Source organism: Caloenas nicobarica, chromosome 9 (genome assembly GCF_036013445.1).
Source record: "Caloenas nicobarica isolate bCalNic1 chromosome 9, bCalNic1.hap1, whole genome shotgun sequence".
In the NCBI taxonomy this organism is placed as follows: domain Eukaryota; kingdom Metazoa; phylum Chordata; class Aves; order Columbiformes; family Columbidae; genus Caloenas; species Caloenas nicobarica.
Window position 1 is genome coordinate 2,008,976 of NC_088253.1, and position 14,610 is coordinate 2,023,585.

Genomic DNA, 14,610 nt, shown 5'->3' on the forward strand with positions numbered 1-14,610 from the left:
CTGACCTGTCATCTCTAACCAGACCCTGGGGTCAGTTCCTCAGTAGTGTTCCTCAACAGGACCCATTAACCTTACAAGAAGCTTTGGAGTTTGAACCTGACTTTGACTTCTTGAGAGGTTTCTTCAGCTTCCTCCAGGGTCTGAGGTTCATGGACTCAGTGTCAAACCCACCAGAGGGGTCATTAAAGTGCCCTTGGCTGCTCCTGTGCTGCTAAGCTGGGCTGGGCTCCTGGGACAGAGGGAGCTCATGGCAAGCGGCAGCGCTGCAGAGAGACAGCTCTGCCCAGGAGCAGCTCCTCTGCAAAGCGCAGCAGGGCTGAGGGCACTTCCAAGGGGTCTCAGGGAGACGAGCAAGTCAGAGAGAGATTAAATGTGGTCAGGATTGGGATGATGACTGAGAGCTCACTGCAGAAGAAATCTTTGCAGCCCTTGACCCAGTAAGTCTGTGGGTGCAGGGCAATGCAGCTGTAGCTCCTGGTGGCATCTCCTAAAGTTCGCACAGGCACAGCTTGTGGGATCTGTATGGAGGGGGCTCTTGTCAGGCAATGTTGAACAGCTGTGAAGCCGGGTGAGCACCCAGGGGTGCCCAGGGCTGTCCTGCAGAGCAGGGTCCCTGCACCCCAGGGCTGTGCCGGGGCAGGGACTCTGCCGCCTGCCAGGGGAGATCCCCACGGTGCTGTGGGGAGAAGCTGTGGGGGGAAGGAGCCACCCCTGTCAGGGCAGGAACGGAGCTTCTGCTGTGGAGAGGGTGCTGTGTGGGTCAGGGCTGCTCACAGCTCCAGATCACCCCCAGGATTTTTGCAAGTGGATGCCACAAGGAGAAGACCAACGTAAGGATTACCAGACAGATAAGGAGAGTTCCTGAGCCTGTCTTTTCAGTGTCCTAACCCAAGGGTTGGGGGTTGCAGGAAAGGATGAAATGAAAATGAGCTCTCATGCTTAAACAAGTCACTGATAGTGCTGAACTGCAACTCTGAGTGATCGGTGTGTCTGCCAGAAGCCTCATACCATCCCTTCAGCCGCTCCTCTGCCTGTGGACAGCACCTGCATCACCTTTGTTGGACCCATCAGCCTTAGTCTGACCTGTCCTGTTTTCCAGCCCGCAAACAGGAAGATGCCTCCAGGCAGTGCCCTGCAAACAGGCAGGATCTGTAGTGCCAGGGTGCGGGCACAGAGCATGGGATGGGGTCTGTGAGTGCTGACAGGGAAGAGACGTGGACAGGGAAACACCTCCCAGGAGAAAAATCTCCTGGCAGCAAGGATATGATCTGGGAAGGAGAGGAAAACAAAACCAGAAATGTTGTGAAAAGGAGAAATCAGAAATCTCTGTACGATCCCCCCAGTGCAGATCCCTCCTCTGAGCAGCCCCCTCACCTCCTCTCCCACCCAGCAAAGCCTCTGCCCTCAGGGCCGGGGGCTCCAAGGCATGAACCAGCTCCTGTGCAGTCAGAACTCCAGTTCCCTCTGCAGAGCACAGGGGCTGAGAGCAGCTGCCCGGCAATGGTGGTGTGTGGGAGGTGGCTGCACAGCTGGGGAAGGGTGACGCTGTCTGAGTGTCCGGCTGCCTCTGCCCTGGCCTCTCTCACACCCACCCTCACTGCATTTTCCTTCTTGCTCCACTGCTCTGGGTCACTGTTGTTGTGATCTTGTTCTTGCTGTCAGGCTCTCTGGGGATGGGAGTTTCAGCTGCACAGTCACACCCTGATCTTGTGGGTCCTTTCCTGCAGCTGTGTCCATGGGAACACATGTCCCAGCTTTCCTCTGACCTGGGGGGCTGTGGGCAATGCAGTCTGTGGGGCTGGGGAATGAGCTGAGTCTCCCTGAATCACATGCCATCATTAGGACACTTGGCTGTCTCCTTGAGGTTTCCTTCCAAGCTGTGAGTTTCCCTCCAGGATGCAAACCTGTCCTACAGCATCTTTGTGTACCTGAGAGCCCCATGGAGAAGTGCAGAGCTGCTGGGACCAAGAAAATGCTGTTGGGTTTTTGAAATGTGTCAAGTGTGTCCTGGGCTAAATGTGGGGTGCTGAGACCTTGGGAAAGGGTGAGACATGTTGTTGTCTAAGGTGGGTCCTTCTGCTCTCAGCAGTGCCTGGTGGCTTTTCAGGGTAACGTGGCAGTGTGATCAGCCTCCATCTCAGAAAGGTGCCAGCCCAGGGCAGCTGGAGCAAGACAGAGGGACTGACCAGCTGCCCTCACTCTGCCCAAAGCTTCAGGCATCCTCTGGTCTCTCAGGACTCGCTCTGTTCTACCTGAGTGCAGCAGAAATGCTGAGGGTTTCTGACACCCAAGAACACTGTCCAGGGGAGATGGGGGGCAGATGTAAAAAACACAGAACTCTTAAACTGCCTTGCCACTTCCCATTCCGTTGCACTGGCAGTGCAGATGCTGACAGGCCTTTCTGCATTAGCAGTGGTTTCATCTGAGAAAGCTGAACGCCAAGACTGATCCATGCCCCTACTCAGTTCTGTAGGGTCGGATTGATTTATCAAGAGCCCATGGGCAGAGGCCTTGCATCTTGCATCAAAGAAGGCTCTGGCCGTGGAGCTGAAGGAATATGCCCTGGAAAATGAAAAGGGTCTGTGACAGGTGGAGAGTCTGTGCAAAATGGCTTTCATTTTATTTGGACAAGTCTCACCTAACTTGTCCTGGTCTTTTCCTTCTATGACAGTGCCCCATGTGCGAGGAAGCAAATGTCCAACAGCAGCTCCATCACCCAGTTCCTCCTCCTGGCGTTCACAGACACACGGGAGCTGCAGCTCCTGCACTTCTGGCTCTTCCTGGGCATCTACCTGGCTGCCCTCCTGGGCAACGGCCTCATCATCACCACCATAGCCTGTGACCAGCACCTCCACACCCCCATGTACTTCTTCCTGCTCAACCTCTCCCTCCTCGACCTGGGCTCCATCTCCACCATTGTCCCCAAATCCACGGCCAATTCCCTCTGGGACACCAGGGCCATCTCCTACCCAGGATGTGCTGCCCAGCTCTTTTTTTTTTTTTCCTCTTTGATCACAGCAGAGTATTCTCTCCTCACCATCATGGCCTACGACCGCTATGTTGTCATCCGCAAACCCCTGCACTACGAGACCCTGCACTCCTGGGCAGCAGAGCTTGTGTCCACATGGCAGCAGCTGCCTGGGGCACTGGGTTTCTCCGTGCTCTGCTGCACATGGGCAATATATTTTCACTGCCACTGTGCAGGGGTAATGCCCTGGACCAGCTCTTCTGTGAAATCCCCCAGATTCTCGAGCTCTCCTGCTCAGAAGCCTACCTCAGGGAAGTCAGACATCTTGTGATTTGTGTCTGTTTAGCGTTTGGGTGTTTTGTGTTCATTGTGCTGTCCTATGTGCAGATCTTCAGGGCTATGCTGAGGATCCCCTCTGAGCAGGGGTGGCACAAAGCCTTTTCCACGTGTGTCCCTCACCTGACTGTGGTCTCCCTGTTTGTCAACACTGGTGTGTTTGCCTACCTGAAGCCCCTCTCCATTTCCTCACCAAGCCTGGACCTGGTGGTCTCTTTTCTGTACTCAGTGGTGCCTCCAGCAGTGAACCCCCTCATCTACAGCATGAGGAACCAGGAGCTCAAGGATGCTGTGTGGAAAATGATAACTGGAAGCTTTTCTGAAGCAATAAACTGATTATCTTCTTGTGCATAACAGTTATAATGTAACTCATTGCATGCTCTGACTCTCTTCCTTTGTTGTTTTTGTTTTAAACTTTTTAAAATATTTTAATCGCATTTCTATTTCTCTGTCCGTTTTTCTCATGGAGTGGATGTGTAAGGGAAGAGCTGCGCTCTCTGTGTGATTAACCAAAATAAAGGGCCCTGCAGCAACGTTTTGTTTTCAGGAGATCTTTCCTCCAGGGCCTTTTTGGAGCTGCATGGACAGTTCCTGTGCATGGGCGGAGGGAAAGGAGTCCAGAACAGCAGCACTGCCAGGGAGCACCAGCGCTTGGCCTTTCAGAGCTGTTCTCATTTCACTTCTCCACCCTCCTTCTGATCCCTTGTGTTGGTGCAAGGCCTGAGTGCTCTGGCAGCTTGGTCACCGTCCTGCTGTGTGTCAGTCCTGTGAGCAGAGGCAGGGACAGGCAATGGGCACTTGTGTGACAGAGCTGGCCTCAGAACAACCTTTCCGGAAAGAAAGGTGATCTCCTCAGGGCAGGGCCTCATGGCTTATATCTTCTTGCAAAGTTTCTCTCAAGCATATGCCTACAAAAGTGGCCTGCAGATGCAAACACCAGTGTACAGCTAAATAGTGTGTGTGCAGGGCTGGGCACACAGCAGTGTCCTCTCACAACCGAGCCTCCTGCCAGAGACCTGCTGGACCAGCAGAGCAGGGTCTGGGCTGTGCTCGTGTGCACTGGACACCCCACGGCATCTGCCCCAGGGCCATTGTCATGGACTGGCCCCTCACAACCTCCATTTCCAGCCCTGGCCTCTCACCCCAGCTCAGAGAGGTTCTTTGTCCCTCCATGGAATGACACTGAATGACTATGTCAGCAGTCCATGTTTCATTGTACAGATAAGATGTGAGCACTCACATCATGTACGTGAGGTGAGATGAACCCGAGTGAGCACAAACACTATCAGGTATTCCTGGAGGTTCCATGATGGCCCATGGGACAGACAGGGTCTCAAGGTCATTTCTCGTTGGGAGTAACATCCCATGGAAACTGCCTAAATGCAGCACTGGGATGTGCTTCCTTTAACCAATGTCCTTGTGTCCATTCCTCATGACGTGGGACATCTCAGATGAGTGCAGAGCAGGGTGACACATCACAGTGCTGAGGTGCCTCCCGTCCCTTTGGAGTGGCAACAGGAGGCCAGAGGGACACTGTGACTCCTGCCTCTGTGTGTAAAAGGGACAGACTCCATCTCTAAACATTCCTGGGTGCATAAGGAGTCCATGAGGCCAGCTCAGATGTGGACACTGACAGACCCTGACATTTCTGTGTGTGACTCCAGGAACAAACTCCACTGGCCCAGGCAGATCAATCTCACATGCTCCTGTCTGCTACGTCATCCTTACCCGTGATTCTGGACTGTGGTCTCAAATGTGCCAGAGCAATCAGAGAGGTTGGAAAAGTCAGTTGTCAAACCTGTCTTCAAGAAGGGCAGGAACAAGTATTGGGAGAATTATGGGCTGGCCAGCCGATCTCCATCCCTGGGAAGGGGATGGGACAAGTCTTCCTGCAGCCGTGTCCAGGCACTTGGAAAACAAGGAAGGGATTGCTGAACCCAAATGGGCAGGGAAAGAAGGGAATGTTGTGTACCTGGAATTTTGCAGAGCCTTAGACCTGGTCTCTCGTGATGTCCTTATAATCTGATTAATGCTCTCTGGGCTAAAGAAGTGAATGCTGGGTGGGAAGCTGGCTGGATGATGAAGCCCAAATGTCAGCAGTGGTACAAAGTGCCCCATAGCACCAGTTACCAGTGGAATCCCTCAGTGACCAGCGCTTGGGCCAGCACTGTTGAATGTCTTTGTTCTCCCCCTGTATGATGTGACGCAGTGAACCTTCAGCTCCTTTGTGGATGATGGCAGAGGCTGGGCAGAGGCCTTGGACAACCTCACCTGGTTCACCCTGCCCTGAGCAGGAGAATGAGACAAGGTGGTGTTCAGGGCTCACTTCAAACCTGACTTACTCTATTATTCTTTTCCTTGGAGAGGTTTTGGAAGACAGAATTGGTGGAGGGAGGAAAGAAAACCAAAAAAAAAACCACCATGCAGACGAGGAGACATATAAGGTGACAACATAAACAGAGCAGTGCCGGTGAATAATGTTTCTCTACTCAAATTGTTAGGAGAAAATCTATAATCAGCTCCCCAAATTCCCTGTTCTGCTCATTGGCCCCCAGGGAGTTACATCACATTTCTTTACATCTGATTCTACGCTGAAGTTTGCACCTGATTGTTACAACTTCTTTGCAGGAATTGCTTCGTGCTTTCCTTAGAGATCTGGATGTAAACAGGCACAGGGGGACTTTTTTAATTAGAGGAAACAAGAAAAAGGAGAAAAAAAAGGGTCAGGCCATTTGATAGCAATAGCAATGAGCAACTGTTTGGAAGCAATTGCATTTCAGTGCAGATGGATGTCAGATGAGACTGTGTGGAACTGTAACATATTTCAGTCGTTATTTAGAGTACTAAAGAAGATGAGTTATACTTGGTCCCTATTCCAGCCTCCTCTCCCCTTTCCTGAAGAAACAGAGAGCACGAAGCTGTGGAAGAAAGCAGGGGACTACGAAAGAGATGCTTGATACTGCTTATTCTGAAATCGGTAGTTACTCAGGGATTCCTAGTCAAAAAAGGCAAGTACTGAAACGTAGAAAGAAAAGCTTTCAACCTGCATTTGATTTCATTTGACTTGACTTGATTTGATTTGATTTGATTTGATTTGATAGTTTAGCATTTGTGCAATAGAAGGGATGACTTAGCCACACAGGTGTGACAGATGTTTGGAACAGGTCTGCACGAATTTGGAATTTGCCAGGACTGGGATAACACAGCTAACAGACTTTAAAATCCCCTGTTATGAAGAAAGAATTCTTTATGAGTGTTCGAAAAAAGTTGAAAGAAGGCAACAAATTCTCTGAGAACTCCAACTGAAATTTGATACAGAATAATCAGGGTATGAGAAATGCTTGAAGTACTTACCTGTGTACTATAGGAAGACTGCAAGAAAAGAAAGAAGCAGAGAAGGTTTTGGAGGGCCTTTCTCCCAGACTGTGAATTATCACACTTGCTTTTTGCCATGTTCCTGTCTCGGCATGACAAACCAAAATTCAACATGGGACCAGAAAATGGAACTGCAGTTACTGAGTTCATCCTGGAGGGTTTCTCAGGGCTTGATCAAAGACTACAGCTCGTACTCTCCCTGGTCTTTCTGCTCATATGCCTGACAACAATGATGGGGAACACTACCATCATTTTCCTCGCGTATGCAGATCACCGCCTACAAACCCCCATGTACTTTTTCATTGGCAATCTGGCCTTCCTGGAAATCTGGTTTACATCATCCACAAGCATAAAATTGGTTGTGATCCTGGGTTCTGGTAGGAGAACAATCTCACTAAGCAGCTGCTTTGCCCAATCCTATTTCTATTTTGCTCTGGGCTGTACAGAGTTTGTTCTACTTGTTGTCATGTCCTTTGACCGCTATGTTGCCATCTGCCAGCCTTTGCGTTAGGCTGCCATCATGAAGCCTCAGCTCTGCATCCACCTGGTTGTTGCTGCTTGGGTCACAGGCTTCACATTCCTGAGTTACCGCCTGGTCATCCTCTCCCAGCTGACCTTCTGTGGCTCAAATGAGATCCATCACTTTTTTTGTGACAACTCCCCCTTATTCAACCTGTCCTGCTCTGACACCAGCCTGCTTTGGAAAATAGACTCTGTTTTCTTATCATTTGTCATTCTGGGTTCCTTATGTTTAACTCTGGCATTTTACATGTGCATCCTTTTCTGTATTCTACATCTTCCAGCAGCCTCTGGGAGGAAAAAAGCTTTTTCTATGTGTTCTTCCCATCTCACCACCTTGGCAATTGCATAGGGAGCTGCATTGCTCTCTGCTTGTGTCCTTCAAAAGATGTTTCCTTGGAGAACAGCAGAATTGTAGCATTGCTGAACACCGACTTGTACCCATTCTTAAACCCCTTCATCTACAGTCTCAGAAACAAGACTGTGATACTGGCCCTGAATGAAACCATTGCCTGTATAACAACACAGCTTTTCCCCTAATCATGAGGCATTTCTGGACAGAAATTCCAGTGATCTGCTATCATATGTTAAATAATACCAATGCATATGTATGTAACCTCCAGAGATACCTCAGGACATTAATAGAATCAAAGAATCCTTTCAGTTGGAAGAGACCTTCAGGATCATCAAGTACAACCGTAACCCAAGTCTAGCACTAACCCATGTCCCTAAGAACCTCGTCTAAACACCTTTTAAACCCCTCCAGGGATGGTGACTCCACCACTGCCCTGGACAGCCTGTTCCAATGCCCGACAACCCTTTCCAGGAAGAATTTTTTCCTAATATCCAATCTAAACCTCCCCTGACACAACCTGAGGCCATTTCCTCTTGTCCTATCTCGTTGGATTGTGTTAAGTGACAAGAAGCTCCTCTGCACACACAAAGGAGGCACTAACAATGGCAGGAGGAGTAAGTCAGTTAATATCCTGCCCCAACTGCTCCCAGCACCATCACTGGGGAGCCACCAGCTCATCTCCAAAACCAGGAAGAGCACAGAGGCTCATTGGCAAGTGGGAACCCAAATTACAGGCTCCTGAGGACTAAACATCTTGTTCCAAGGCTGCCCTGGGAGAACCGTCAGCCTTGTTGTCCAGGTATGAAGCCCATCAAGTGGATTACCTGAGAGTAGCTCTCTGGATCACCATTTAGACTAACGAGATTGTTGCCTAGAGGTGCAGGACACATTAGGGGATGCAGGGGAAGAACATTTTTGGATTACACAGGACTTATCCTGGGAAGTTTGGAGAAGGGCCCCAACCAGTGCAGGCTGTCCTGTCTTCTCATTAAACTTAATTTCTAAGTCTTTGCTATGTGAGTAAATCTCTTCTTTGCGTGAATGTGTGAGTGTAGCAACTGGAGCAGGACCAGGGGGTCAGACAGCCCGTATGTCATTGGTGTCACCAACTGAGAGACCAGAGTGACTGGACATAAGATTGTGTGCGCATGTGTGTGACTGGGGGGGGTCTGTACCAGTATCTGGAATGGGGCTGCGGCCCTGGGGGCTCATGGGTCCTGGTATCTGCAGCTGGCAAGGCCGGTGTCCTGGGGAGGCTACTGAGCAGACTGAGTGTTTGAGCCCAGGATCAACCCTGTACAGGTATATGTGTAAAACAGACTAGACTAGACTAGACTAGAATAGTTCAGTCAGAAGGGACCTACAGTGATCATCTAGTTCAAATACCTGACCCATTCAGGGCTGACCAAAAGATAAATCGTGTTACCAAGGGCACTGTCCAAGTGTCTCTTAAATACTGACAGGCTTGGGGCATTGACCACCCCTCTAGGAAACTTGTTCCAGTTTTTGACCAGCCTTGATAAAGAGATGTTTCCTAATATCCAGTCTAAACCTTCCCTGGCCAAGCTTTGAACCATTCCCACATGTCCTATCACTGGACACCAGGGAGAAGATCTCAGCACCTCCCTGTCCATGTCCCCTCCTCAGGAAGCTGTAGAAAGCAATGAGGTCACTCCTCAGCCTCCTTTTCCCCAAACTAGAAAAGCCCAGAGTCCTCAGCTGCTCGTCAGAGGACAACCCTTCCAGCCCTTTCACCAATTTTGTTGCTCTGCTCTGGATGCATTCAAGGACATTCACATCCTTGTTGTAATAACATGTGGGGCCCAGAACCACACACAGCCCTCAAGGTGAGGCCGCACCAACGCTGAATACAGCAGCATAGTCACCTGTTTTGACCACATGGCCATGCCGTGTTTGATGCACCCCAGGATGTGGTTTACTGTCTTGGCTGCCAGGGGACAGTGTTGGCTCCTATCGACCCTGTGGCCAACCATCACGCCAGATCCCTCTCTGCAGGGCTGCTCTCCAGCCACTCTCTCCCAATCTACACTTGCACTCAGTGTTACTCTATTCCAGGTGAACAATCCAGCACTTGGATTTGTTCAATTTCATGCCAAGTGCCGGCTCCTGCAGTTGGGTCACAACAGCCCCATGCAACACTACAGGCTCAAGGAAGAGCGGCTGGAAATCTGCCCAATGGAAAAGGACCTGGGGGGTGTTGATCGACAGCCATCAGAACATGAGTCAGCATGTGCCCAGGTGGCCAAGAAGGCCAGCAGCATCCTGGCGTGCAGCAGGAATAGTGTGGCCAGCAGGACCAGGCAAGTGATCATCCTCCCGTTCTCGGAACTGGTGAGGCTGCACCTCAAATCCTGTGTGTGGTTTTGGGCCCCTCACTACAAGACAGACCTTGAGATGCTGGAGTGAGTTCAGAGAAGGGCAACAAAGCTGGTGAGGGGTCTGGAGAACAAGTCAGATGGGGAGCAGTTGGGGGAACTGGGACTGCGTAGCCTGGAGAACAGGAGGCTGAAGGGAGACCTTATCACTGTCTACAACTGCCTGAAAGAAGGTTGTAGCATGGAGGGTGTTGGTCTCTTCTCCTAAGTAGAAAGTGATAGGACAAGAGGAAACGGCCTCAAGTTGCACCCAGGAAGGTTCAGTTTGCATATTAGGAAAGATCTTTTCATGGAATAGATTGTCAGGCATTGGAACAGGCTGCCCAAGTATTGGTTGAGTCACCGTCCCTGAAGGTGTTTAAAAGACATATATATGAGGTTCTTAGGGACATGGTTTAGTGCCAGAGTTGGGTTAATGGCTGGATAAGATGATCTTGACGGTCTCTTCCAACCTAAATGATTATATGATCTCATTGGGATGAGAAACCTCATGCGGCAGCTCACCCATATGGAGTACCAGTATGGATGTATGGATGGATGCATGGATGCACGGATGCATGGTAGGATGGTCAGACAGATGGATTGGGACAGAGAGGAGGATCAGACTCCCTATCAGCCTAAGGGCTGGGACTAGCTATGGCATGATGGAAGAAAGGCCAGTACCCCTTTGTCCCCTGCTCTTGTTTTCAAGAGATCCTTTACACCCATTGCTGGCAGCCCTCCTGTGTCAGCCCCTCTCACCAGCACAAGACTCCTGGCCCAGGAGCTCTTCATGCTGCTCCTGCTACCGCAGCGACAGAGCAGCCTGCCCTGAGCTGTGGAATGCAGAAATAGGTTTCTGTTGGTCATTTATTCCCCTGTTGAAGCACAGAGCACTGGGAGCAGGCTGTGGTGCCTGAAAACCACAGTGAGGCAGTCCAAGGCAGATCACTGAAGGTCCTTCACCATTTCCAGGAACACTGGGCACCCACAGATGAACACTCGAACCAGCACCATGACATAACATGTTGCCTCATGTCCTCCCCTGAGCCCATGAAAAACCCAAGCACAGCAGCATGGCCTTGTGGGGGAAATTTATTCAGGCTGACCACAGCTTTGGAAGAAGAGCCCAAGCTCCAAATACAGCAAGTGAGGAAATCCCCTTTTATGGGGTGTTTCAAAAAGATGGACCCAATTTCAGAGATACAGTGATTTCAAAATGGGTCCATCTTTTTGAAACACCCTGTATTACAGAGATCCAACACAGGACATCATGGTCCCAGAAGCAGGTAAACAGGCCTCTGAGTCTGAGAGGCTGGCTTCATGCCTCTGGAGAAGTGCCACGGATGAAGAAATTCCTTGACAAACATGGCTATCACAGATAAAATGCTCAACACAAAGGAGGCTCCTGAGATGAATTGGAAATCACTTCTGAAGAGACATGGGTAACTTATTGCTGCTGACAGAAAAATGATTGAATCACCTTCTTCAGTGCCACTTTCAGCTCCTGGTTCCTCATGCTGTAGATGAGGGGGTTCACTGCTGGAGGCACCACTGAGTACAGAACAGACACCAGCAGGTCCAGGCCTGGTGAGGAAATGGAGAGGAGCTACAGGTAGGCAAACACACCAGTGTTGACAAACAGGGAGACCACAGTCAGGTGAGGGACACAGGTGGAAAAGGCTTTGTGCCGTCCCTGCTCAGAGGGGATCCTCAGCACAGCCCTGAAGATCTGCACATAGGACAGCACAATGAACACAAAACACCCAAATGCTACAGAGACACTAAGCACAATAAGCCCAGCTTCCCTGAAGTAAGAGAAGCAGGAGAGCTTGAGAATCTGGGGGATTTCTTAGAAGAACTGGTCCACAGCATTGCCCTTGCAGAGAGGTATGGAAAATACATTGGCCATGTGCGGCAGAGCATTAAGAAACTCAGTGCCCCAGGCAGCTGCTGCCATGTGGACACAAGCTCTGCTGCCCAGGAGGGTCCCATAGTGCAGGGGTTTGCAGATGGCAACGTAGGGGTTGTAGGACATGATGGTGAGAAGGGCACACTCTGCTGAAATCGCAAAGAGAAAGACCTGGGCAACACATCCTGGAATGAGGCCGTTGCCCAGGAGGGCAGCCAGGTAGATGCCCAGGAAGAGCCAGAAGTGCAAGAGCTGCAGCTCCCGTGTGTCTGTGAATGGCAGGAGGAGGAACTGGGTGATGGAGCTGTAGTTGGTCATTTGGTTCCTCTGGGCATGGAGCACTGTCCAAGGAGGACCCCAAGGGCCAGGGCTTTTGTGCTGGTCTGGGGAGATGGGATGGCATGGAGGGGCTGAGGACCTCTCACGATATCCTGGAAAGGAGAGCAAAGGACACAGGTGCCTCCTTTTCCTTTTGCCATGCGTGTTCACCCACCTCTGGGGCTGACCGCTTTCTGACCCCCAGGAGCTGCTGTGCCCTTCAGAGGGGCAGAGGCTGTGGGGTGACTGCCCAGAGCACCTGCAATGGGCACTGCTGTGGGACCAGCCCCACACTAGGCTTTGCTGGGGAGAGGGCATTGAAGGTGGAGAGAGGGCAGGGGAGGTGGGAGAGACTTGAGGGAGCTGAGCTGGGCTGGAAAGTACCTGGGAGAGAAAAACATCAGCCTGTATCTCGTGCTGCATGACCATGCAGGGTGAAGACTCACAGCAGGGGTTGTGGTGCAGAGCCAGGGCTTGTGGGAGGGATCAATGTCCTGCAGGTGCAGGAGAGAGGAGGCTGCTCTGTGACCTTGGTGGCATGGCCAGACCAGGAAGGTGGCCCAGGGCCTTCGTCACCCCCCAGCCACTGGCCACCTCTCATGGGCCATTTCCAGCACTGGCCGCTCAGCCCAGGCTTACGGGTGAGGTTCCCTGTGAGGCCATCTCCATCCTCCTGCTGGGCTCAGGGCCTGTCTCAGGGAATGGCCAGCCCTGCCCAGCCTGTCTCCTGGCCCAGACCCTGGCAGACCCTGGAGCAGGGCTGTCTGTGAACCCCACAGCTGACACGGCCTCTCCAGGAGCTTGGAGAGGCTGCCACACAGGAAGGCCATGGGGTGAGAAAGCACCAAGGACCATGTGGGCATCACACTGGGAGACCGTTCCCCACCCCAAATGCACCCTGTCCTGTGCTGTGCCTGCACCGTGGGGCTGTGGGACCATGTGTGGGGCAGCAGGGCTGGGCTGTCACAGCACAGGGTGCAGACAGGGGCCACAAAGCAGCTGCCAGGGGTGACAGCAAGGACAAGGACAGACAAGGAGTCTATGTGCATCGCCTTTGCTGTGCAGGGATGACTTTGGGAAGGGCAAAGCTCACCTGGAGTTGGTGGCTGCAAGAAAAGAGACCACTGCATCGGAGACCAAGGCAGAACAAGGGAAATGCGGGGCTGTTACTGGATGGGGAGGGGAATTTAATAACAGCAGAGAGTGATGCTGGGGTTGAGGGACTCAATGCCTTCTGTGTCTGGGTCTTTACTGGAACACCCACCCAGGTCTCTGTGCTCAGTGAAGGGGTTCAAGGAGGAGAGCACGTCTTGGCAGGAACCTCAGGAAGCCCCAGAAGGACAAACAGCCGTGTCTGCCCCTGCAGGGGACTCACCCTGGCAATGGCACAGGCTGGGGCTGCCTGGCTGCGAGCAGCTCTGTGGGAAAGGTCTGGGTGGCCAGGGAGCTGGGCAGGAGGCAGCGTGTGCCCTGGTGCAAGGGAGGCCAGGAGCACCCTGGGCTGTGCCACCAGGAGCACGGCCAGGAGATGGAGGGAAGGGATTCTCTGGAATACTCCATCCAGATCTCAGATCCCAATTCAGGAAAGATACTGGCAAGCTGGAGTGGGTTGAGCAAAGGGCCCTGGGGACAGCCAGAGACTGGAGCACTTTGCCTGTGAGGAGAGGCTGAGGGAGCCCGGCTTGTCCGTGCCAGAGAAGGGAAGGCTGACAGGGACCTCATCACAGCCTGCCAGTGCCAACGAGGAGGTGATGGAGAATGCAGAGCCAGGCTCTTCACTGTAGTGCATTGCAGAAGGACAAAAAACAATGAGTGGAAGGTGAAAGAGGTGAGGTTCAGCCAGGACATAAGGAAAAGTTTTTTCCCTAGAACAGGGGTGTCAAATTCACTTTCACCGGGGGCCACATCTGCCTCACGGTTGCCTTGAAAGGGACGAATGTAATTTTAGGACTGTATATATACAACTATTCCTACATTTATACAGTCTTAAAATTACAGTTGGCCCTTTGAAGGCAACCGTGAGGCTGATGTGGTCCCGGTGAAAATGAGTTTGACACCCCTGCCCCAGGAGCTCAGCCAAGTGCTGCCTCCGGTCACCCAGAGAAGCTGAGCAGCCTCTGTCCTTGGAGGTTTTCAAACTCTGATTGAATCAGGGCTTGAACACCTTGGTCTGACCCAGTTTGTGACAGCTTGGACTGCAGACTCCTGAGGGCCCTTCAACCTCACTTCTCATATGATCCCATTGTGATGTTGGGCTCTGTTTCTAACTGGTCAGAGCAGACGATTATGGGCCATGAATCCACCTGTGCTGTAGGTGACCATCTAAACCAACATCTCACCAGTGAACCAGTCAACGTCTCAGTGTGACTCGCTCTGGGCAAAGTGTGAAGAGTCCTGGGCAGGGAAGGTTTAGAGGGCATGGGGCGCTATACAAGACAGAAAGTGATCTTGG

General features: G+C 51.7%; 1 protein-coding gene across 1 annotated transcript; it reads right to left on the minus strand.

Moving 5' to 3' along the window:
• Positions 1 to 11,378: 11,378 nt before the first annotated feature.
• On the minus strand, positions 11,379 to 12,158 carry LOC135992211 (olfactory receptor 10G2-like). Its single transcript, XM_065641216.1, has 3 exons — positions 11,832 to 12,158; positions 11,558 to 11,660; positions 11,379 to 11,515 (listed from the first exon to the last, which is right to left on the minus strand). Exons 1-3 carry the CDS (start codon positions 12,156 to 12,158, stop codon positions 11,379 to 11,381), a joined length of 567 nt encoding a protein of 188 aa, XP_065497288.1.
• Positions 12,159 to 14,610: the final 2,452 nt, after the last annotated feature.